This window comes from Leucoraja erinacea, chromosome 31 (assembly GCF_028641065.1).
Source record: "Leucoraja erinacea ecotype New England chromosome 31, Leri_hhj_1, whole genome shotgun sequence".
NCBI lineage: Eukaryota > Metazoa > Chordata > Chondrichthyes > Rajiformes > Rajidae > Leucoraja > Leucoraja erinaceus.
In genome coordinates this window covers 21,738,157-21,764,642 of record NC_073407.1, presented here as the reverse complement: position 1 = coordinate 21,764,642, position 26,486 = coordinate 21,738,157, and the positions used below count along the sequence as shown (strand labels likewise).

Sequence of the window (26,486 nt, the reverse complement as noted above, 5' to 3'; positions counted from 1 at the left end):
GATCAGCCATACCTGTATTGAACGGGTAAGACAATTGCAGAGAATCACATCACTCTATCTCATGTGGGCCAGAGTGGGCTCTTTGCTGGATCAGCCCAAGCAAACATCCACTCTAAGGCAACTCTGGGCATCGGGGGAGCAGGAGAAAATTAAACCAATCTAACTTTAAGTGTAGCTGTATCAATATGCTTCAAAATGTAATAGGCTTGGGAAATGAGTCATTGTGGTTGGAAGGAAGAGAGACTGTGCAATAAAATCCTTGCCTGGTGCACGAACCAGATGATTCTATGTATTTTCCATTATCGAAGCATTTTAACATAAGCTTCAGGGAGTTGTTACTATTCAGATCATTTGGCTGGCTGGCGTTGAATGTAACCCAAGTTGCCACTGCTGCTCATGGTCAGTGGCTTCCAGCACTCACACTATGTCAGAGGGTAGTTTGTTCACAAGCTCTCGTACAACACCGAACACCAGAATAGTCCAGCAATAGAACAGGCCCTTCGGCCCACAATGTCTGTGCTGTACATGATGCCAAGACCAACACATAATCCATATCTTGTCTGAAGAAGGGTTTTGGCCTGAAACGTTACCCATTTCCTTCGCTCCATAGATGCTGCTGCACCCGCTGAGTTTCTCCAGCATTTTTGTGTATCATCCATATCTTTACATTCTCTCCACATCCATGAGCCTGTCCTAAAGTCTCACAAACGCCACGATCTCAACCACCACCCCTGTTCCAGACACCCATCATCCTGTGCGTAAAAAAAAAATCTTACTCCGCACATCTCCTTTATACTTTGCCCTTTACACATTAAAGCTATACCCTCTAGTACATCCTGGGACTAAGGTTCTGACTGTCTACCCTCTCTATGCCCTTCATACTTTTATACACTTCTATCAGGTCTCCCTGCAACCTCTGGCGTTCCAGGGAAAACAATCCAAGTTTGTCCAACCTCTCCCTGTAGCTAATGGCCTCTGATCCAGGCATGAATAACTCATGGAAAAATGTTCCTCTGTTCTTAAACCTGCATGTAATATTAACAAAAGCATTTCACTAAAACATAGCACAGTACAGTACAGGAACAGGCCCTTCGGCCCACAATGTCCATGCCAAACATGATGCCGTTAAATTAATCTCCTTGTGATCTAAATCCCTCCATTCCCTGCAAATCCATTTGCCTGTGTAAAAGCCTCTTGAGTGCCCCTATTGCATCTGTACCACCACCACCAGTGGGCACCAGACACCCATCGCCTCACGTGTAAAACAATACGTTGCATTTCTCACGTTGGAGCTACGACCTTGCAGGAGGATCGGAGGGGCCTCAGATTGTTAGGGCCGGAGGAGGTGACCGAGATACAGACTTTGTCGGAAGGAACTGCAGATGCCGGTTTCAACCGAAGGTGGACACAAATTGCAGGAGTAACTCAGCGGGTGAGGCAGCATCTCCGGAGAGACGGAATGGGCGACGTTTCGGATCGAGACCCTTCTTTGGAAGGGAAGAAGTCCCTTTGGGTCTGAAGAAGGGTCTCGACCTGAAACGTCACCCATTACTTCTCTCCGGGGATGCTGGCTGTTGGGAGTTTGTCGGATTGGGTACGTCGGGTGGAAGAGTTGCAGGGCTGGAGAAGGTTATCGATGCGGGGAGGATGAGCCAAGCCATGGATGGATGTGAGCAACCCATCGCTTACCAACGGTGTGGGAGCACTTCCCCCCCACCCCACACATCAACCCAAGGAGGAGGCTGGGGGTGGGGGGGGAGGCCCAAGGAAGCAAGGAGAGGGGAGCGCCCTTTTGGCCATAAACATTCACCTCACTGCAGAAGCCAACTACTGCTGGTAGATTGTAATGAAAGCTGAAGCTTGAACCAGCTGAGCCAAGCAATCACTGTCTCTCCTGACACTGCAAGATGGCTGTAGCAGCCAAGTTAGGAATGAAAGTAAAATGAGTAGCGAAGGGGACAGAACTGAGCTGAGGTGGCCAAGGCTGCCAAGAGAAGTGAGTGGCCAACTATCTGCTACTCCGCTTGTTCCCCTTGTCATAAGCTGAATAAACCTCATCCTGCTGGTAGATACATAATGCTGGAGTAACTCAGCACGTCAGGCAGCATCTCTGGAGATAATGGATGAGTGACGTTTCGGGTCGGATCCCTTCTTCAGAACCAGTCTAAAGAAGGGTCCCGATCCAAAACGCCGCCCATACTGTTTCTCCACAGATGCTGCTGCCTGACCCGCTGAGTTTCTCCAGCCCTGTGCGTCTATCAGCATCTGCTTGTCTCTTCCTACACGAACCTCATACTGCCGGTGACTGTCAATATCTTAACGGCCATCAGTGAGTGTGTCATTCAGGTGCGGTGGCTGTACCTGTCCCTACACAGTCAGCGCTGGCCGGTGAGAGGGAGAACGTTGGCTCAGGCAGACATTCGGCTGAAAGTTTAGAAATTCGAGCACCAGCCCTCTTTGAATGTTACCATCAGGGCCGGATTAAGACCCATAGAGGCCCTAAGCACTTAAAAGATTTTGGTGCCCCCCAATATATATGTAATTCAAAATATAAACCATAAAATAACTTTTTATTTTTCAAAATGAAACAAAACTAACAGTAAGATGGAAAATAACGTTTATTTTTGTACACTTCCACTTTATTTATATTTGAAAAGTTTTCTCCTACTTTTTTTTATTGCAAAGTCTTTGATCAGATCCTCAAAATTAATCTTACTATGACACCATGAACACCATGAACACTTTGAAATTATATTTCCGATCATATAAACCACTTTGAATATTATTTTAGCAAGTTTAAAGTGATTTATTTTGTGCTGTAAACCATTTACCATTTCTGTGGTGCCCCCCCTTCCCTTGATGCCCTAAGCACGTGCTTATTTTGCTTAATGGTTAATCCAGCCCTGGTTACCATGATCCCTTTCTGATGTTGGGAGAGATGACCAAACGCACACAGTGTGCTGGGGTCCCAGCCCTTCCTACAACCCAGCGGTATGAATATTGATTTATCTAACTTCAAGTAACCCTTGCAACCCCTCTCACTCCGCCGCCCCCCCTCCACTCTAGTCATTGTACTGGTTTCAACCTGGTCCTGGTTAGTGTCATTGTCTGCAACTTGTTTTCACCTCGCCTACAGCTAGCAATGGACTGCTTCCGTTACTTTTTTGCATATCTTTCATTCGTTTGTTGAATATCTCTCTACATCACCGTCTACACCTCTCGTTTCCCTTTCCCCTGGCTCTCAGTCTGAAGAAGGGACTCGTCGCCGAAATATCACCCATTCCGTTTCTCCAGAGATGCTTCCTGTCCCGCTGAATTCTTTGTGCCTATCTTCGGTTTAAACCAGCGTACAATACCGTTTATCGTCATTTGAACCTCAAATGAAGTTCAAACGAAATCTGGTTTCTGCAGTCATATGACAAGAAAAGAACCAAGACACACATTTAACACAATTTACACAAGCATCCATCACAGTGAATCTCCTCCTCACTTCAGTTCCTTCCGACCCACCTCCTCTGGTTTAGTTTGGTTTAGTTTGTGGCTACGTGTACGGTGGAAAGCTTTTTTGTCGCGTGCTATGTAATGCCCCTGTGTCCCACTTAGGAAACCTGAACAGAAACCTCTGGAGACTTTGCGCCCCGCCCAAGGTTTCAGTGCGGTTCCCGGAGGTTTTTGTCAGTCTCCCTACCTGCTTCCACTACCTGCAACCTCCGGCAACCACCTGCAACCTCCGGCAACCACCTGCAACCTCCGGGAGCCGCACGGAAACCTTGGGTGGGGCGCAAAGTCTCCAGAGATTTCCGTTCAGGTTTCCTAAGTGGGACAGGGGCATAAGGCAATGTACAATTACAATCGAGTCATCCATGTATCAGTGTGTGTAGGATGCAGGCAGGCAGTTTTTGCTGGACACACATTTTTAACCAGGTGAGCAAACAGTGTGAATTTGCAGAAGCATAATTGACAGTTTAAGTGGACTGGACCCAAGCTGAAAACTGCAGCGGGATGGTCTGCCAAGTATGAACTTGAGCTTAAGGAGGAACAGCTGTGGTTCCAGCTCCTTGGACTCCGTGCCAACCTTCTGACCACGGCAAGGTCTGTTCAGTCGCTTCGGAATCCTGATCCCAACTTCACTCCCAAGAACATTTCTCACTCATGTTCCACTCGGATACGGGTGAAATCCGACAAAGGCAGCTCTCATTCTTTCCATCCTCATGTGAAACCCAACAACAACGTTTAACGCGAGTCGAGAGTGTTTTATTATCATGCGTCCCAAAACAGAACAATGAAATTCTGCCCTGCAGAAGCACGGTGTATATTCAATGATGTGTTGTGTAGGAAAGAGCTGCGGATGCTGGCTCAAATCGAAGGTAGACTCAAAATGCTGGAGTAACTCAGCGGGACAGGCAGCATCTCTGGAGAGAAGGAATGGGTGACGTTTCGGGTCACCCGAAACGTCACCCATTCCTTCTCTCCAGAGATGCTGCCTGTCCCGCTGAGTTACTCCAGCATTTTGTGTCTATCTTCAGTCATTTAATACCATCTATGCTGGTCGCAACGACTTTTAGTTTCGTTTAGAGATACAGCGCAGAAACAGGCCCTGTCCGTGCCGACCAGCGATCCACGCACACTACCCTACACACGCTAGGGACTATTTGAAATCTTCACCGAAGCCAATTAACCTGCAAAATGGCGCAGCGGTAGAGTTGCTGCCTCATAGAGCAGAGACCCGGGCGTAATCCTGACTAATGCCGCTGTCTGTACGGCGTTTGCACGTTCTCCCAGTGACCAGCGTGGGTTTCCCCGGGTGCTCCAAAGACGTACAGGTTTGCAGGCTAATTGGCTACAATTGTAAATCGCCCCTGTCGCGTGTATAGGGTGATTTCACGAAAGGTCACTGGAGCGTAGATCCGCACCCACGTGACCGAAAATCACAAGTGGAGGACATGCTAGACATCCGGTACATGTTAGTGGATGGGAAAACACGCACTTTCCCACCCGTTAAAAACATAGAAAACGGCCAGGTTTTGATCTGCAATTTATTGTGCCAGTCGGGGTGACCGTGAGGCACAGCTACCTAGATTTACAGTAAAAAAAAAGATAGAAACTAAGGTAAATTAAAGAGGGAGCTGAAGGTGCCAATCCAGCGGAAGTGAACAGCGGACATTTGCCGTGGAGATTTAAAGGTCCAAAATATCGTGAATTATCGCGTTTGCTCGCTGAATTTCATCAAAAGTAAGGCATTATTGACTTACTTTTGATGAAATTCAGCGAGCAAACGCGACTCGGTGGGCCGAAGGTCATGTTTCCGTGCTGTATCTCTGAACTAAACCCTCGCGGGGACCACTGTGAACACTGGCACACTCTCGTTTGCCTGGGATATTATTAGCGTTTGGCCAATCTCACCATTTGGAGAAGTGATGGATGTAGTAACACAGAGTGTAGAAGAGTGCATGCAGGTTAGAGCTGGCAGGCTTGAACATGACCTTTAGCTGCGCGGGATCCTGTTGCAGCGTCCTTGGCCCCCGTCTAGCCAGGCGGGTTTCATTGGCCCCCGTCTAGCCAGGCGGGCTGAGGTGAGGACGGATCCTGTGCGGGAGCGAGGACGAGTCTCTGGGGGAAACCTCGCCTGGTGCATGTGCCGGGCGTAACTCACCCTTCCATCATGCTCTGGCATCTCTAGTGAGTTGTCAATGTTCCAACACTATCACACCTGATGATGCAACCTGCCAGGCATCGAACCACGAGAGCCACAAGCCCGTTTATACAGCACTCATACTTCATGCACCACTCTTGGCCGGCACACCTCCCGCTGATGAGATTCTTGTCTCGCACTTTAGAAAGAAAAAGAAATCCAGACATTTCTCAAACTTACCTAACCTCTCTTCACCAGCGACAATTATTGTCAAGGATATGGATGGTTTAAAGCACAATATGTTGGATTTCTTGCTACTTGTGCCAGAAGGAGTTTGGCTTTTCCAAGTATGCACGGTTTCTAAGGGAGGGGTCTGACCAGATTTGGATGCGGGTTTATTTGACATGTTTTTAATTGAATCTCCATGGTTCATTCACAATGCTGTTCTCCATCTGTTTCCACATCAGGGGAACGCGTTTGTTACTTAAAATGCCAGTTCGCTGTGAGATTCTGAGCTCTCAATCAGTTCAATCATCCGTCTTCCTATCGCCCATCGCTTCCGTTCTCCCTGACAGCCCTTGACTATTTCTTGCTCCCTGTCGCCCCTCTCCCAGCCCTCTTGTCATCTGCCCTGCCTGCCCCCCCATTCCTCGTATAGGGAGGAACAGCAGATGTTGGTTTTCACCGAAAACAGACGCAAAGAGCTGGAGTGACTCAGCGGGACAGGCAGCATCTCTGGAGAAAATAATTGGAATAGGTGACGTTTTATAATAATAATAATAATAATAATAAATTTATTTATAGAGCACTTTTAAAACAATCATAGTTGCAACAAAGTGCTGTACATCACTAATCATTGACAAAAAAGTTAATACACACCAAAAATAACAATCAAAAGAAATAGTAGGAAAAGACATGTAAAATAAAGAAACATCAAAAACACCAAAAACAGAAGCAAAGTCTCAGGCATGGTCAAAAGCCAGGGAGTACAAATGCGTTTTAACACTGGATTTGAAGATGGACAGTGAGGGGGCCTGTCTGATGTGCAACGGCAGGGTGTTCCAGAGTGCCGGAGCAGCAACAGAGAAGGCTCTATCCCCTCTGAGCCTCCGATTAGACCTCGGTACCTCCAGGAGCAGCTGACCAGCTGACCTGAGGGACCGGGCAGGAGCGTATGGGTGGAGCAGCTCAGAGAGGTAAGGCGGGACAAGCCCATTCAGAGATTTTAAAACAAATAACAGTATCTTAAAATGAACTCGAAAGTGCACCGGGAGCCAGTGGAGGGAGGCCAGAATTGGTGATATGTGCTGGGTTGAGACCCTTCTTCAGACATACCCTCTTCCCTATTCTCTATCCCCATTAAATTCTCTCTTCTTCTCCTGCCCTGCAGCTTCTCCTTCTCCGTCTCTGGGCACTACTGTTTGTGCCACTGTTGTCTCTGACGTTTGTCCTCAGACCCTCTCTCACCAAACTATCCCCTCACCCGCTCCTTCTTGCTGAGTACTATCTCCTTTACCGTGTTCTACTATCTCTCTCTCTCTATCTCTCTCTTTCTCTCTCACTCTCTCTCTCTCTTCTCTTCCCTCTCTTCTCCTTCTTTCCCCCTTCTGCCCATTCTTTCTACCCCCTTCACACCCTCCACCTACCTCTTCAGAACCTGTATCCCAGGGTAGAAATGTCAAAGTTTAAAGGGTCAAAGTTTAAAGGAGATGTGTGGGGCAAGTTTGTTTTACACAGAGGGTGGTGGATGCCTGGAGCTTACTGCCAGGGATGGTGGTGGAGGCAGGTACGATAGTGGCATACAGGATTTTTAAATAGGCACGTGGCTCAGCAGGGAATTGTGATATTTGTGTCATGTGCGTAGGAGATTAGTTTTAGTTTTTTAGAGATACAGCGTGGAAACTGGCCCTTCAGCCCACCGAGTCCACGCCCAACCAGCCATCACCCATACACTAGTTCCATCCTACACACCACAGACAATTAACCTACAAACCTGCCTGTATTTGGAATGTGGGAGGAAACCAGAGCCCCTGGAGAAAACCCACGCGGTCACAGGGCGAATGTACAAACTCCATACAGACGGCACCCGTAGTCAGGATCGAACCCGGGTCTCTGGGGCTGGGAGGCAACTCTACCACTGCGCCACCGTGCCACCCTGTACTTGGCTCTCTATTAGTGAACCTTGGCATCATGTGTAGGAAAGAACTGCAGATGCTGGTTTAAATCGAAGATAGACACAAAGTGCTGGAATAACTCAGCGGGACAGGCAGCCATTCTCTGGAGCCAAGGTACACAAAATTGCTGGAGAAACTCAGCGGGTGCAGCAGCATCTATGGAGCGAAGGAAATAGGCGACGTTTCGGGCCGAAACGTCGCCTATTTCCTTTGCTCCATAGATGCTGCTGCACCCGCTGAGTTTCTCCAGCAATTATGTGTACCTTCGATCTTCCAGCATCTGCAGTTCCTTCTTGAACAATTCTCTGGAGCCATTTCTTTTTGCCAAAGGTGCTGCCTGTCCCGCTGAGTTATTGCAGCATTTTGTGTCCAGTCTGGTGTCATGGTCGGCATGGACATTGTGGGCCGAATGGCCCGCTCCTGTGCTGAACTGTTCAGTGTTGTGTGTTCCCATCATCTCCTTCTCCCCATCATCTTTCCCATGCTGGTGATTGTGTGGCCTTTCACATGGGACTGATTGCTTTGTTCCTCGTGTGTCTCGACACAGAGGCACAGATGAAACAGGGGATGGATTAGCATGAAGGGAACTCTGGAAAAGAACCAGCATTTGATGATTCCGCCCCCGGGTGGAGCAGCGAGCCACGTCAGCAAGGCAACAGTTTACATCAATATCAGGCTCTTGGCCCCCACGGTGGTGGGGGGAGGGGTCACACTGGAGAATGAGGGAGGGAGCAGTGTGGACCAGAGCTTGTCTCCACTGCACTGGAGGCAGCAGGGACTGGAGGCAGAGATGTGGGTCGGATACAGGGGCATGTTTTTGGCTGCAGCTGCAGCCGTGATCCTGCTTCGACTTGCTGGGCCCGTGTTCACAGCTCAGTGCAGGTCGCCTGAATGAGACGTTGATAACCCACAGCTGCACGGCATTAGTGTGTGTGTGTGTGTGTGTGTGTGTGTGTGTGTGTGTGTGTGTGTGTGTGTGTGTGTGTGTGTGTGTGTGTGTGTGTGTGTGTGTGTGTGTGTGTGTGTGTGTGTGTGTGTGTGTGTGTGTGTGTGTGTGTGTGTGTGTGTGTTTGAAGCTCATGGTCGTGTCAGCATCGACCTGGGGGGGGAGTTCCCGTTTCAAGAGGGTGCGGCAGCGTAAATTCCTGGTGTCACACGGGGTGCTGGGAGAGGGGGAGGGAAACGCTGACATAACGTGGGGTGTGTGTGTGTCCAGAGTGACGGGGGAGGGGGGGGGGGAGGGGAGCGTGGGACTAACACAAGTTAAAGCGCATCACTCCCTCTCAAGGGCCTGTCCCACTTTCACAACCTAGTTCACGACCACCGCCGAGTTTGCCCTTGACTCGTACTCGCAGCGTGGTGGTCACGAGGTCGTAGGCAGGTCGTAGGCACTCGTGGCATCAAGTAGGTCGGGGCGTTTTTCTAGCCTGATGAAAAATGTCCACGAGTAAAAAAGGTTGTGAATTAGGTGGTGAAAGTGGGACAGCCCCCTTGACCGCGTGGCACACCCTCAGTACTACCCCTCTGGGAATGAAGGGTCTCGGTAATTTGACAGTACAACTCTCAATATTGCATTCCCCAATGATCCAGCTCTCCCTCCAGCAATGTTACGCTCCCTTGATACCACCTCTCCATCGACGATATCCAGCACGGAGACTCTATTTAGCGGACTGGAACCCACTCCGGGGGCGGTGATCCATTCCAGCTGAGCCATGTGGGGATGCAGCCACCTCCATCAAAGGTGGAATTGGAGAAGTGGCTCTCTAGCGCCTCACAGGGGGGCAAATGCGCAACGGCAGCTGCAAGCCACTGCAGGTCTCAGCTGCGGGAGGAGGGTGGCAGCTCAGTAGAGCTGAAGGAGTTGAATAGGGAGAGGAGGGGTTTGGAGAAAAAGCTTTTTTTGGAAAGGCTTCAAACACGGGAAGGATTTGGCCACTTTCCTCTCTGCGTCCCTGTGCACCTCGTGTTTATTCAGCATTCATCTTGAGGTTAGGGTTGGTTTAAACTACCTTCACTTGCGTATCTTACTGCAATGTTGATGTTTGACTTCATTTATCGGAAACCGCCTTCTTCAAGGTCACTGGATGGGCTCTGATGCACAACAGCGACATCTTGCATTTAAGTAGCATCTTAATGGAGAGCTTCACGGGCACATTTTCCGACAAAGAAACTTTCAGAAAATGAAACTTTTTGATAAACTGCAGAAGGTGCAAATTAAAATCGGAAAAATTCCCAAATAATAAGAACATGGTGTAAACAGCCATCTGTGGGGAGGACAAGTGGACATGATTTGAGAATTAAGGGTCAAATGTTTAGGGGCAACATGAGGGGGAACTTCTTTACTCAGAGAGTGGTAGTTGTGTGGAATGAGCTTCCAGTGGAGGTGGTGAAGGCAGGTTCGTTTTTATCATTTAAAAATAAATTGGATAGGCATATGGACGGGAAAGGAATGGAGGGTTATGGTCTGAGTGCAGGTAGATGGGACTAGGGGAGAGTAAGTGTTCGGCACAGACTAGAAGGGATAGGTGACGTATCGGGTCGAGGCCCTTCTTCAGACTTACTCCAGCATCTTGTGTCTATCTTTGGTGAACGTGACTTGCTCTTTTATAACAGATTATAAAACATGCAAAGGCTGTACCACGTTTAGAATCCCTTTACATAAATAGCAATTGGTCCATTTTAACTCTGAGACCGAGACATATTTTGTAAGTAAAGCTGTCAAGGATTCTGGAGGAGTGTTTGGTTTCTGGAATTAGGCCAAAGTGCAGCCGTGATCTCGATGAATGTCAGGACAGGAATCTGGGGCTAGATATTGCCTCGTCTTGTTCAACAGGAAACTGACTGCTGACTTTTGATGCAAAGTTGGCCGTGTTTTTGGAAGTTCTGCCGTTGATTATAATCTGCCTTCTTCTTACAGGGGGATGTCCAGCAATTCTTGATCATCGCGGACCACAGGGCAGCCTATGACTACTGCGAACACTACAGCCCCGACTGTGACAGCCCACTCCCCGAAACACCACAGAATCAAGATCCCGACACACCTGACTATGACGTGAGTACCTCCCCGATAGATAAGGTACTGTAGATGGGGGATCGTAAACGGGAGGCAGGAAACATGGTCCCGATGTTGGGGGAGTCCAGAACCAGGGGTCACACAGTTTAAGAATAAGGGGTAAGCCATTTAGAACGGAGACGAGGAAACACTTTTTCTCACAGACAGTGGTGAGTCTGTGGAATTCTCTGCCTCAGAGGGCGGTGGAGGCAGGTTCTCTGGATGCTTTCAAAAGAGAGCTAGATAGGGGATATGGGGATATGGGGAGAAGACAGGAACTGGGTACTGATTGGGGATGATCAGCCACGATCACATTGAATGGCGGTGCTGGCTCGAAGGGCCAAATGGCCTACTCCTGCACCTATTGTCTATTGTCTATTGTAAATCCAGGCTGATCGCCAGCAGGTCAGGCAGCATCTTTGGGGAAAGAATCTGGCTGATCACCTATAGTCACCATTGAGTGGATGTGGAGAGGATGTTTCCACTAGTGGGAGAGTCTAGGACTAGAGGTCACAGCCTCAGAATTAAAGGACAAGTCAGAGGGTATTCTTTAGTCAGATCTGTGGAATTCTTTGCCACAGAGGGCTGTGGACACCAAGTCAGTGGATATTTTTAAGGCAGAGATGGATGGATTCTTGATTAGTACGGGTGTCAGAGGTCATGGGGAGAAGGCAGGAGAATGGGGTATGGAGGGAGAGATAGATCAGCCATGACTGAATGGCGGAGTAGACTTGATGGGCCGAATGGCCTAATTCTACTCCTATTCTTTATGACCTTTATGACCCACGTACACAGTGGTGGAGCTTGGACATATGTATGTGTAGGTCTGGGTTAGGGTGGTTATTGCTTTGGTTTGACAATAGCTGAAGAGAAACGGTCGACTCTGAAGGTAAAGTGTGAGGACATGATGAGGATGTGTGATGAGCCCAAGCTGGGCTGGTGCGGGAGGGAGGGAGGGAGGGAGGGCAGTCTGTTTGGCTTTTGATGGCCTGCCCTTGCCTTCCACTCTTCCACTTTCAGTTCCTTCTCCCCAGTCTACGGTCCCTTCTGCCCTCTCACATTCCTTCTTTCCCAAGCTGGTCAGCCCCAGTGTATGTACAGTGGAGACATAGAACCATAGAAATATAGAAAATAGGTGCAGGAGTAGGCCATTCGGCCCTTCGAGCCTGCACCGCCATTCAATATGATCATGGCTGATCATCTAACTCAGTATCCTGTACCTGCCTTCTCTCCATACCCCCTGATCCCTTTATCCACAAGGGCCACATCTAACTCCCTCTTAAATATAGCCAATGAACTGTGGCCTCAACTACATTCTGTGGCAGAGAATTCCACAGATTCACCACTCTCTGTGTAAAAAAATGTTTTCCTCATCTCGGTCCTAAAAGATTTCCCCCTTATCCTTAAACTGTGACCCCTTGTTCTGGACTTCCCCAACATCGGGCACAATCTTCCTGCATCTAGCCTGTCCAACCCCTTAAGAATTTTGTACGTTTTTATAAGAAAACTAGACCAAATGCAGACCCGTTGGGTCTGTTCCCCCAACGTGCGGTTGTGGGGGGGGGGAGGCGGCATGCAGCGACACACACACTAACTATCCCCCCCCCCCTCTCTCTCCTCTCCCCCTCCCCCCTGAGAAGGGGGGGGGGGGGGGGAGGAGAGGGGGGAGGGGGGGGGGGGGGGGGGGAGAGAGAGAGAGAGAGAGAGAGAGAGAGTGCCTTTTTATTTCAACCCAAACCCCCCAAACAACCATTTGCAGGCAGTGCTGTTTTACTTTAACCATATTTTCATTTTCAAACCACATTAAGGGTACTTACTCAGTTATGTGGACATGTGTTCAGTGTTATTCACAGCTCAGTGAAACATGACCCTCTGCCTTCCTCCATCTTGAAGAGACTGAATGAGGCCCACCACTTCCTGGTTTTATAGTCCCTCCCCCATGCCGCCAGCAGGGGCAGCAGAGAGAATGGGGAATTTTGTAAAATCATTAATATCTCCGTCATTTTTCATCGACTGGAAAAATCCTCGGCACATATGCGGCGGAGGGGGGGGGGGCTCTGAGCGAGGTGGCCAAAAATGACAGCCGTAGGTGGCAGCGTTCTCTCGGAAATCGCAGCACAGATCGCCAAAACCGGTCAAGAACAGACTTTTAGTAATATATAGATAAGAAATAAAGAGACAGAGCTGTCAGCCCACATCCCCACAACCACCAGGTTTGCTCAGCAGTGCTGTGCTTGCTTTGTTTTCAGCCCACCGCGGACTCTTACTATTACGAATATCCTTACTACGAAGATATCAACGACGACAAGTACAAAGAGGGTGAATACGGTGTGGAGGGAGTGGAGACAGACTTCAGTTCACAGATCACAGGCCCCGTCACTGCCGTACCAGACCAACAGGTAACTGTGGACTTTGGGCGATTGGGCAGAAGAATAATAGGACTATTGGACACGGGGACAATGGAATGACGGAGCATTGGGACACACAGGGGGCGGGAGAATGAGGCAATGAGTTATCCTGGCTTTTAGATGGATTGGAGCATGAGAGGACCATTGGCGACAGGGGCAATAGGGTTTGTGGCACTGGGTTAATGCATCGGGGGATTGTTGGCATGGGGCTGCGGTGAGCATTTGTCGGCACTGGGCCTGCACTCGCTGAAGTTTAGCAGAATGACGGGCGACTTCATTGAAACATACAGAACAGTAAAAGGCTTGGATAGAGTGATGTGGTGAGGAGGTTTCCATTATTCGCAGGGTCCAGAACTAGAGGTCACAGCCCCAGAATTAAAGGACGTTCCTTTAGGAGGGAGATGCGGAGGAATTTCTGTAGTCAGAGGGTGGTAAATCTGTGGAATTCTTTGCCACAGAAGGCAGTGGAGACCAAGTCAGTGGACATTTTTTAGGCAGAGAGAGATAGATTTTTGATTAGTACGGGTGTCAAAGGTTATGGGGAGAATGGGGTTAGGAGGGAAAGATAGATCAGCCAGGATTGAATGGCTTCATTCTATCCCTATCCCTCAGGACCTTATGACCTTAATGCTGTCGAGGGTGAATGAGTGGAGGGGTTGGGACAATAGGGCATTGGGAGGTTTGGGCATGTGAGCAGCAGGCATGATAGTGGCCTGGGATTTGGGCAGAGGGGACCTGGACTAGTGAGGGACTGGGGGACGGGCACTGGGTCAGGAGGATAATAGAGTAATGTAGAAAGGGCAATGGAATTGGGGAGTTTGGATTAATCACTGGAAGACTGGAGCTCAGGAGGATTGGGTCGGAAGGGACTCATAAGTTCATAAGTGATGGGAGCAGAATTAGGCCATTCGGCCCATCACTCCTCCATTCAATCATGGCTGATCTATCTCTTCCTCTTAACCCCATTCTCCTGCCTTCTCCCCATAACCCCTGACACCCGCACTAATCAATAATCGATCTATCTTCGCCTTAAAAATATCCACTGACTTTGGCTCCACAGCCTTCGGTGGCAATGAATTCCACAGATTCACCACCCTCTGACTACAGAAGTTCCTCCTCATCTCCTTCCTCACGGAACGTCCTTTAATTCTGAGGCTGTGACCTCTGGTGCTGGACTCTCCCAATAGTGGAAACATCCTCTCCACATCCACTCAATCCAGGCCTTTCACCATTCACGATCACAGTGGTGGGAGCTAGGGGGCAGAGATTGTGGGGGGGGAGGTGGAACAGACACGTGACGTCCACACAATGCACCAGGGCTCCAATAGTGAATTATTGATTGATTACCAATTAACAGGAGACGGTCCCGACGGAAGTGCCGGGAGAGGAGATCACGGTCACCATTCCTGGGACGACGGCTGAAGCTGTCGTTGAAGAATACCCCACCGTGGAGACAGGCTACTACGACAATTACGACGATGACTATTATTTCCCAGACTTGACCGTCACGGAGGGAACTCCGGAGAAAGAGGATTACCCCGATAATTCAGGGCAAGAATTCGAAAACGAGGTAAGGAGGGTTAATCCAACCCAGGTGAGACCAGGAGTGGACATCAAGCCGTGTATTTGGACCAGCTTCTCCCTCCCTAACTCCAGAAGATATCGGTCATCTCCGAGTGTGGACTCCACAGCCTTGTGCTAATGTTCCCCCCTACCCCCCCCCCCCCCCCCCTACCCCCACCCCGGCTACAGCCAAGACTAATCCTGTGCAGTAACGCACATGGCCAGCCCCAATGTAGCACTGCCCCAATGTAGCACTGCCCCAATGTAGCCCCAATGTAGCACTGCCCCAATGTAGCACTGCCCCAATGTAGCACTGCCCCAATGTAGCACTGCCCCAATGTAGCACTGCCCCAATGTAGCACTGCCCCAATGTAGCACTGCCCCAATGTAACACTGCCCCAATGCAAGGCCCCAAAGAAGCCCTGCCCCAACGTAACACTGCCCCAATGTAGCACTGCCCCAATCTAACACTGCCCCAATGTAGCACTGCCCCCAATGTAGCACTGCCCCAATGTAGCGATGTAGCACTGCCCAATGTAGCACTGCCCCAATGTAGCCCCAATGTAGCACTGCCCCAATGTAGCACTGCCCCAATGTAGCACTGCCCCAATGTAGCACTGCCCCAATGTAGCACTGCCCCAATGTAGCACTGCCCCAATGTAGCACTGCCCCAATGTAGCACTGCCCCAATGTAGCACTGCCCCAATGTAGCACTGCCCCAATGTAGCACTGCCCCAATGTAGCACTGCCCCAATGTAGCACTGCCCCAATGTAGCACTGCCCCAATGTAGCACTGCCCCAATGTAGCACTGCCCCAATGTAGCACTGCCCCAATGTAGCACTGCCCCAATGTAGCACTGCCCCAATGTAGCACTGCCCCAATGTAGCACTGCCCCAATGTAGCACTGCCCCAATGTAACACTGCCCCAATGTAGCACTGCCCCAATGTAGCACTGCCTTTGTTTCTACGCAACCTGTCTCTGGGCTGGCAGTGTTACTCTCATAACAGACGGAGGTGGCACGGTGACCTCACGGCGCCAGAGACCCAGGTTCGAACCCTGACCACGGGTGCTGTCTGTACGGAGTGTGCACGTTCTCCCCCGGAACCTGCTGCGTGGATTTTTCTCCGGGTTCTCCAATTTCCTCCCACACTCCAAAGACGTGCAGGTTTGTAGGCTAAGTAGCTTCTGCGAAGTGTGTGGGCCGGATAAAGTACATGGGTGATTGTCCACTGGCTTGGACGCAACTGGCCAAAGGGGGTCTGTTTCTACACTGTATCTCCGAACTAAAGTAAATGTACACTAAACCTTCAGTGTAGTGGAATTCACCAGAGGAGTGAAAGATTTCCGTTGCTTGCCATGGAACATCATGAGGAGAAGCTGGGAAGGCTGCGTTTGTTTTCCTGGGGGCAGTGGCTTATGAGGAGGTGGCCACGTGATGTAGGTGCATAAAATAAAGAGTTGTAGCAGGCAGGGCAGATAACAGGGAGTGCATGAGGAGGTGGGATAGTCGGCATGGAGTGCGGGCCGAAGGGCCTGCTTCTATGCTGTATCTTTCACTCAATCAATCCCACATTGAGTGTAGCACTGCCTTTGTGGATACTGGAGTGAGAGGATGTTTCCACTAGTGGGAGAGTCTAGGACCAGAGGTTACAGCCTCAGAATTAAAGGACGTTTCTTTAGGAAAGAGATGAGGAGGAATTTCTTTAGTCAGAGGGTGGTGAATCTGTGGAATTCATTGCCACAGTGGAGGCCAAGTCAATGGGTATTTTTAAAGTGGTGATAGATAGATTCTAGATTAGTATGGGTGTCGGGCAATGGGAGAAGGCAGGAGAATGAGGATACGAGGGAGAGATAGATCAGCTATGATTGAATGACAGAGTGGATTTGATGGGCCGAATGGCTTAATTCTGCTCCTATCACCGATGAACATGAATCAAGTTACCATGATGTGGCGTGATTGTTGGGAGGTTCAACTGGTGTATTTACACCACGGGCAGAAGCCAGGTTCTCTAACATGCACAGTCCTATAACATACCACACAGTTGTGTGTGGACACAATGGACTGTGGAAGTACCTTGATCAGGTTTAGTTTAGAGATACAGTGCGGAAACAGGCCCTTCGGCCCACCGAGTCGGTGCCAACCCCGCACGCTAACACGATCCTACACACACTAGGGGCAATTTACAATGTTACCAAGCCAATTAACCTCCAAACCTGTACGTCTTTGGAATGTGGGAGGAAACCGGAGCACTCGGAGAAAATCCACGCAGGTCGCGGGGAGAACGTACAAACTCTGTACAGACAGCACCTGTAGTCAGGGATCGAACCTGGGTCTCTGGCGCTGTAAGGGAACAACTCTGTGCCACCGTGCAGGCCAGCAGCAGAGGTGAAGACTTGCCTGACCTCCTGGTGGGCAGTGGACAATATAGACTATCCCCCCCCATCAGTCTGAAGAAGGGTTTTGGCCCGAAACGTCGCCTATTTCCTTCGCTCCATAGATGCTGCTGCACACGCTGAGTTTCTCCAGCATTTTTGTGTACCTTAGACAATAGACAATGCAGGGTTTGCCAGCTGAAAACCCACATCTTGATCTTGCCTTCTGGAGGAAGGTGATGGGTTTTAGAATGGAGATATTCAGCAGGTCAGGCAGTGTTTACGGACTGCATGCGATATTTGGTTCGGGTTTTTACACAAATTTGACCATTCTTTGACCTTTGTATCTACAGGGGGGGGAAGTCCCGATTACTTTTCACCCTCTTTGGGGGGGGGAAAGCTAATTCTGTAAATCACTAAGCCTTAGCACTGCAACTCACTAGGCAGGAAAGAGGGGGGAGATGAAACCTGGGGAGGTCTGCACCAAGTTGCTAACCACGTCACTAAGGATGCGTCTCTCTTCCATTCAAAGACGAGCATTACCTTTGGGAGAAGGGAGTTCACCCACAACGCCACTGAATTCGAAGACAACTCTGAGCACACAATTGAGATCGTCGAGGAAGCAATACCTGGCCACGGGTCAAGAAATGAAGACACGTTCAACGTGACAACAATCGGGGAAGAAGATCCCAACACTTTCTTTGATGACTATGAAGTTTATTACGACTATGATGATGTGACCATTGGCCCCGGGTCACCAGTCCTCACCGACACTGAATACGTTAGGGTGAGTTACTGACCACACTACACCTTGCTCATCATGGCAAATCTCTTTCACTGTCGCCCATTCGAGCCTTTCCCAGCCTCAACCACCCTTTGCCCCAACACTATCGTGTTCCATGCATCTTCCCTCTGCTCAGACACATTCATTGCAACATTGATCAATACATGGGCACTCCCCAATGTCCCCAACTTTTAATATTAAGGTTAGATATCATCTGAACTAATGCCTGTTGTACATGTCTGAATCACGAGCCGTAGTGTTGAAGTCATGCTCACTACAGTATTGAAATCATGCTCACTGATATTGAAATCACCCTCACTGATATTGAAATCATGCTCACTACAGTATTGAAATCATGCTCACTGATATTGAAATCACCCTCACTGATATTGAAATCATGCTCACTACAGTATTGAAATCACGCTTACCACAGATTGAGATCACGGTCACTGATATTGAAATCATGCTCACTACAGTATTGAAATCACGCTTACCACAGATTAAAATCATGCTCACTACAGTATTGAAATCATGCTCACTGATATTGAAATCACCCTCACTGATATTGAAATCACACTCACTATAGTATTGAAATCACACTCACTGATATTGAAATCACACTCACTACTATTGAAATCATGCTCACTTGTATTGAAATCACACTAACTGATATTGAAATCACACTCACTACAGTATTGAAATTATTCTCACTGATATTTAAATTATGCTCACTACAGTATTGAAATCACACTCACTGATATTGAAATCACACTCACTGATATTGAAATCATGCTCACTGATATTGAAATCACACTCACCACAGATTGAAATCATGCTCACTGATATTGAAATCACACTCACCACAGATTGAAATCACGCTCACTGATATTGAAATCACACTCACCACAGATTGAAAACACGCTCACTAGTATTGAAATCACGCTCACTACAGTATTGAAATCACACTCACTATAATATCATCCTCACTATAATATTGAAATCACAATCACCACGGTATTGAAATCATGCTCAGCATAGTTGTGAAGGTGTGCTGTACCTGTCCCTCAAGGACATGTTACCTGTGCACCCAGTTCTACAAGGGAGAGCTGGATGGGACTGGACAGGGAGCTGTTCCTCTCTATTACCTCATGACGATATTATTGCTTGTACCTCGGTCAATTCTCTAAGTTAGTCGCATGAAATTAATTCAAATGAACTTATTTACTTCCCTTATAATTTCCAGGGCGATGGTATGCGAGGTGAGAAGGGAGAGAAGGGTGAACCAGCCATCATTGAGCCTGTGAGTACACAGCCCTGTACTGGTTTGTTGTAGCTTGTTGCATTGACTGTACTGAAGCTTGCTGGAGTTTACTGCCTATACTGTACTGAAGGTTATTGTAGCAATCTTGTCTGTACGTGAGGCTGGGTGTCTGCAGGAAATTACCAGCTTCTCACACAAACCTGCCTCTCCCCTCCCTCCCTTCATCGATTCCACCCGCACCACGCTCGCTCCCTTGGGGAAAGCAGCCAACATATTCAAGGACCACTCACATCCCGGTTATTCTCTCTCCTCCCGTCTCCCATCGGGTGGAAGACACAAAAGCTCGTGCCGTCAGATTCGAGAGCAGCTTCTTCCCCGCTGTTAATAGACTCTAGGCTCGCCAACGCTTCCGTGCCTCCTGCCCGATGGCAGCAGTGAGACGAAGGCCTGGCCTGCATGGTGGAGATAGAAACATAGAAAATAGGTGCAGGAGTAGGCCATTCGGCCCTTCGAGCCTGCACCGCCATTCAATATGATCAAGGCTGATCATCCAACTCAGTATCCTGTACCTGCCTTCTCTCCATACCCCCTGATCCCTTTAGCCACAGGGGCCACATCGAACTCCCTCTTAAATATAGCCAATGAACTGGCCTCAACTACTCTCTGTGGCAGAGAATTCCACAGATTCACCACTCTCTGTGTGAAAAAAAAAAATTCTCATCTCAGTCCTGAAAGACTTCCCCTTTATCCTTAAACAGTGACCCCTTGTCCTGGACTTCCCCAACATCGGGAACAATCTTCCTGCATCTAGCCTGTCCAACCCCTTAAGAATTTTGTAAGTTTCTATAAGGTCCCCCCTCAATCTTCTGTGGATTGGTGGAGATCATTGATGATAGATGCTGTTGATGATGGAGAGGGCTGAGCCCTCCACTTTCTGATGCCTCTTGCGTTCCTGTGCATGTTCCTGTGCAGGTTTCCTCTCGCAGATCCACCGAGGTTGCACCATGTTGCACCAGGTTGAGTGGCGCAGCTACAACAACCAGCAGGCAACCATGCAGACCGTCGCAATACCTTCTGCAGACGTTTGTTGCAATATTCTGTGACATGCCAAATGTCCTTGAACCTCTTAACGACAAGGTAGAGGTGTTGGCACGCCCTGGTCATGATCACATCCATGTGGAGGGATGGCCATCTGAGATGTGAACGGCAATTAATTTGTGGCTGCCAACTCTCTCCACTGCCCCCCCACCAATTAAATACTGGAACAGGGCCTCCTGACTTTCTGACATCAACCATTAGTTCCTTGTTAAGGAAGGGGAGGAACAGCACCTCATATTCCGCCTGGGGACCTTGCGTCCGGATGGCATTAACATTGAATTCACCCAATTTTGCTAGCCCTTGCTGTCTCCTCCCCTTCCTTAACCCTCTAGCTGTCTCCTCCCACCCTCCCATCCACCTGCCCTCGGGCTCCTCCTCCTCCCCTTTTCCTTCCTTCTCCCCCCCCACCCCCCATCAGTCTGAAGAAGGGTTTCGGCCCAAAACGTCGCCTATTTCCTTCGCTCCATAGATGCTGCTGCACCCGCTGAGTTTCTCCAGCAATTTTGTGTACCTTAGTTCTTTGTATATGTTGAGGTTGAGTGAGTGGTTGTTGGAGTTACACCAACCAACCAGATATGCCTGGTGGGACCTCAGTAGATCTACTAGAGGAATATATATTGGTGGGACTAGTGTGGCATAGTATGGATGGAGCTATCTGGGGAGGAAGGGTTTTGAGTCAGAGTTTTTAGTCAGTAGGATTTTGTGCAGGGAAGGTTCTGAGGAGGGGTTTGTGGAGGTCGGGTTCTGAGGTGGAGCAAAGGTGTCTTCCAACAGAGGAAGGAAACCACCAACCATGGTGACAATTGTGGACGCAGCCTAGACCATCACACAAACCAACCTCCCTTCCACTGCCTCCATCTACGCATCACACACTGCCTGGGCAAGGCCACCAGCATAATCAAGGACCAATTTCACCATAGCCCACTCCCTCGTCTCCCCTCACCCTCAAGAGGTACGGATGTTTGAAAGCTCATACCTCCAGATTTAGGGACAGTTTCTTCCCAGCTGTTATCAGACAACTGAACCATCCGCTCATCAGCGTCAGTAGGGTCCTGACCTTTCATCTACTCACTGGAGACCTTCAACCTATCTTTAATGGGACTTTATCTTGCACTAAACATTATACCCTTTATCTAGTATCTGTCCACTGTGGACGGCTCGATTGTAACCATGTAGAGGCTTTTCGCTGACTCGCTGACATGCAACAAAAAAGCTGAGCTCTGTACCTCGGTACACATGACAATAATATTCTAAACTAAACTAACGATGAAGACCTTGTTGAGCCGCAAACACTGAACTCCAGGCAGTAACAGAAAGAACAGTGGAAACAGATTCAATGGCTAGACTCAAACTTGACAAGAAATGTCTGCGGGTCTATAAAACTGGTGAGAAGTGTTTGACAGAGCCAGCAGAGCACTATTAGTTGTTTGGCTGCCTCCGATGCAGTAAAATTCCGTAAGTCAATATTGTGCTATGGGCTCCACGCGGGGGAGCAGGAGGTGAGAGAATGAGTGAGTAAGCAGAACAGTTTTCATTAGCTAGGTGGATCTTGGATGCTGGGCCACAATATCCTCCTGGTTGTTTGGCTGCAGACTCGGCCGGCCACCCTGGTCCACTCGATTGCCAGCCTTGTGTTCAGCTTTGGGCATCGGTAGGTAAAGGGGGTTTGGGAAAAGGAACGAGCTGGCAGAAGATGTAGTTGAGGCAGGGACAACAACAACAGCAGCGGCAGGGTTGCTGCCTTTCAGCGCCAGAGACCCGCGTTCGATCCTGACTGCGGGTGCTGCCTGCACGGATTTTGTACGTTCTCCCTGGGACCACGTGGGTTTTCTCCGGGTGCTCCGATTTCCTCCAACACTCCGTAAACGCACAGGTTTGTAGGTTGGTTGGGCTCGGTAAAGATAGTAAATTGTCCCTACTGTGTGTAGGATAGTGCTAGTGTACCAGGTGATCGCTGGTCGATGGGCCGAAGGGCCTGTTTAGACGCTGTACCTCTAAACCACACTAAGCTAAAAGACATTTGGACAGGAACGTGGATTGGAAAAGTTGGGAGGGATCTGGGGCAGGCACAGGGTGAGTGGGACTTGCTTGGATGGGGCAACTTGATCGGCAAGTTGTAGGGTTCCATGCTCCATGGCTCCACGACTCTTTGACCAAGAAGATATTGACAGCGGAAGGGTGCAGTACAGACTCGCATGAGGTCTAGAGATGAGTCATGGTTGTAGATAGACCTGCTCAACTTGAGACAGACAAGATTAAGTGTTCACAAGTTGAGGTGTTCACGACAATCAAAGGTTTTTCTGGGCACTTTGAAGGAAGTTACTGCCTCTGCAGCCAAAACCTGGTCCTGGAACGCAAACTAGTCTCACTCAGGGAGGTCATGTAAAGACACTCGCCTTGTCCATTACTGCTCGAGCTGACATGTTCACCCACTGACCTGGCCATTGCCACCCCGACACGATAATGTCCCTGGCATCACACAGAGAGGTGGGTGACGTTTTGGATTGAGACCTTTCTTCAGACTGAAGGGTCTTGACCCAAAACGTCACCCGTTCCTTCTCTCCAGAGATGCTGCCCGTCCCACTGAGTTACTCCAGCATTTTGTGTCCATCTTCCATGTAAACCAGCATCTGCATTTCTTTCCATCACACAGAGGGTGGTGGGTGTGTGGAACGAGCTGCCAGTGGAGGTAGTTGAGGCAGGGACCATCCCAACGTTTAAGAAGCAGTTAGACAGGTACATGGATAGGACAGGTTTGGAGGGATATGGACCAAGCGCAGGCAGGTGGGACTAGTGTAGCTGGGACATGTTTGCCGGTGTGGGCAAGTTGGGCCGAAGGGCCTGGTTCCACTCTTTGGCATTCCCCAAAACAAAAGGGATAGACCACGTGCATTTCTAAGGCAAAGGGAATGTGGAACTCTGCACATGTGGAGGTCTGGGCCCAGGTTAAAGCTGATGTTGGGAGAGGTTTCTTGAATGAGGTAGCAAATGGAGACAAGACACAAGCCAGCCCTCGTTTAGTCAGAGGGGCTGAGTAAGTGCCTCTTCTTTCCCATCCATTTACCCCTTTACCCTGACGTGCCACAGAGGACTCAGTTCAGTTTAGTTTAGTCTAGTTTAGTTTATTGTCACATGTACCGAGGTACAGTGAAAAGCTTTGTGTTTCGAGCCAACCAGTCAGCGGAAAGACAATACATGATTACAATCGAGCCGTCCACAGTGTACATATACTTGATGAAGGGAATAATGTTTAGTGCAAAATAAAGTCCAATTAAAGATAGGCTGAGGATTTCTAATGAGGTAGATAGTAACTTAGCTCATAGGTTTACAGGAGCAGAATTAGGCCATTCGGCCCATCAAGTCTACTTCGCCATTCAATCATGGCTGATCTATATCTCCCTCCTAACCCCATTCTCCTGCCTTCTCCCCGTAACCCCTGACACCCGTACTAATCAAGAATCTATCTATCGCAGCCTTAAAAATATCCACTGACTTGGCCTCCACAGCCATCTGTGGCAATGAATTCCACAGATTCGCCACCCTCTGACTAAAGAAATTCCTCCTCATCTCCTTCCTAAAGGAACGTCCTTTAATTCTGAGGTTATGGCCTCTGATCTTGGACTCTCCCACTAGTGGCAACATCCTCTCCACATCCACTGGACATTGGAAGTCCCTCGCATCCCCTCCCCGACCTCTGAGACTGGCAGTCCCTGTAACATGGCCGGGGGGGGGGGAACCTGGAGATCTTAGACATACATAAAATGCTGGAGTAACTCAGCGGAAGAGACAGCATCGCTAGAGATAAAGGAATGGGCGACGTTTTGAGTCAAGACCCTTCTTCAGAGACATGGAGATCTTGGCGGGTGTGGTCCGCATACAGACCAAATGCTGGAGCAACTCAGCGGGATGGGCAGCATCTCTGGAGACAAGGAATAGGTGACGTTTCAGGTCGAGATCCTTCTTCCGACAGGTTTAGTCCACGTAAATCTGCCCGGCACCAACTCTCCCCTCAGCCACATGTAGGAACACCTGCCGGGTAACATCTGCGTGGATATGGGAGCCGTGTTAATGTGTGAGTGACTAGCACAACGAGACCTTGGTTTGTCAGTAGTGGCCATCTGGTGAGAAGCTTTGTGTGTCTCTGTGTGTGGGATAGTCTATGGTTCAGCGCTCCGCTTCCTGACTGCTCCTGCGGGAAGCACAAAATTCATGGCCGGCATTCCCGAGTCGGGTTTGCCGATCATTCCAGCTGCCTGGTGGAGAGAAATGAAATCCCAGCTCCTGAATTCCCAACTCGGCAACTATGGAGCTGTGGCCTTTAACCCATCCCTGGGACTGAAACAAAGACTTCATTCTTACTCGGGAAGAGCATTTAAAGTCACCTGCCTTGCCCCCATTACTGTTCCAACGCCTCCACAGCTCCAGTAGAGCAGCTGCCTCACACACGCCAGAGACCCAGGTTCGATCCTGACTCCTGGTGCTGTCTGCACGGAGTTTGCACGTTCTCCCCGTGACCACGTGGGTGCTCTGGCTTCCTCCCACACTCCAGAGAGGTGTGGGTTTGTAGGTTAATTTGGCTTCTGTAAATTGTCCCCAGTGTATATTGGATAGTGCTAGCATATGGGCGATCATTGGTCGGTACGGACTCAATGGGCCGAAGGGCCTGTTTCCGTGTTATTATATCTCTAAAGACTAAAAGTAAAGTCTATACTCAACGATGCCTCAGGCTACATTCCCCAAATCAAACAATTGCTCGGAATAGACATGTTGCTGTGATTATATTCCTGACGTTCCTTATCCTGCAACGTTCCCTGTGCTCCTGCTCTGACTGTGCTGCACCTTCACTGGGATTAAACATCGGGATGTGGAACAAGAGGCCAAGGCAGGGGGGTGGGGGAGCGCATGGACTGGGGCACAGCAGGGTAGAGGCACACATAAGAACAGGGGGAAAGCAGAAAAATGCTGGAAGAACTCAGCCAGTCGGGCCGCCTCTGCGGCAAGGGGGACCAAGTAATGGGGACACCACGAACTGCAGGTGCTGCGGCTTGAGCAAAGGACAAAGTGCTGGAGTAATTCAGTGGGTCAGGCAGCAGCTCTGGACAATATGGATAAGATGTGCATGTCACTTGGGCATTCAATCTCCCCCCCCCCCCCCCCCCCCCTGCCCTGTGTTATTTCCCCCCCCCCCCCCCCGTGTATTTCTCACCCCCTCGGGTGTTATGTGTCCCACGTATCTCTCTGAAGAAAAAGACAAAATGCTGGAGTAACTCAGCGGGACAGGCAGCATCTTTCGGGTCTCGACTCAAAACGTCACCCATTCCTTCTCTCCAGAGATGCTGCCTGTCCCGCTGAGTTTTTGTGTCTGTCTGCAGTTCATTCCTACATGCCCGTGTGTGTCTCTCTCTCTCCCCAGGTACCTCTGTTCCCATGTTTGCCCCAGTCCCTCCTCCCCTGCTGCCCCCCCCATCACCCCATGCCCCCCATCCCACCCCCACCCCCCATCTCCCCCCCCCTCAATTAACCCCCAATCCCCACCCCCACCCCCCCCCCCCCCACCCCATATCCCCCCCCCCCCAGCCCCATTAATCCCCTCTGCAAGGCCTTTACTCTCAAGCCTTTCTTGACGTCCTCTGAGTGAGGGCTATATGTATGTATTTATGTATATGTACTTAATCTATGAACCACTGTTGTGTAACGTTAGTCCCTCCACCAATGTAAAGCACTTTGGTCAACGAGAGTTGTTTTTTAAATGTGCTATAGAAATAAAAGTGACTTGACTTGACTTGAGCCTCCAACCCTGTCACCGAGCGTGCAGTCGTGCAGTCGTGCAGTCGTGCAGTTGCCTGTACATTTTATTAACGCTGACCTTTCTGCCTTGCAGGGCATGTTGATCGAAGGACCTCCGGGTTCCGAAGGCCCACCTGTGAGTCACATGTTCCAAAGCCCCAAGCACGCACAATGTGCTGGGGACATTATTTATTTATTTATTCGTGTTTTTGCCGTCTCTGTTGTATTGTTCTCACCATATTTCCAACTGCATACTTGTCAAATCAATAACACGTGTGGCGTTTTGGGGTTGCTCTGCGGCAGGAATGTGGCAAGGCTCCGACTCTCTTGTTAATAATGTGCGGGGCCCCAT

General features: G+C 49.4%; 1 protein-coding gene across 2 annotated transcripts in view; it reads left to right on the top strand.

Moving 5' to 3' along the window:
* col5a1 (procollagen, type V, alpha 1) overlaps positions 1 to 26,486 on the top strand; it is a 210,694-nt gene that overhangs the window by 81,767 nt on the left and 102,441 nt on the right. For both annotated transcript variants that reach the window (XM_055660305.1, XM_055660304.1), the window contains exons 5-10: positions 10,724 to 10,858; positions 13,108 to 13,257; positions 14,624 to 14,836; positions 17,737 to 17,991; positions 19,232 to 19,288; positions 26,229 to 26,270. In XM_055660305.1, the coding sequence (XP_055516280.1) occupies positions 10,724 to 10,858; positions 13,108 to 13,257; positions 14,624 to 14,836; positions 17,737 to 17,991; positions 19,232 to 19,288; positions 26,229 to 26,270 (852 nt within the window). The remainder of the gene's footprint in view (positions 1 to 10,723; positions 10,859 to 13,107; positions 13,258 to 14,623; positions 14,837 to 17,736; positions 17,992 to 19,231; positions 19,289 to 26,228; positions 26,271 to 26,486) is intronic.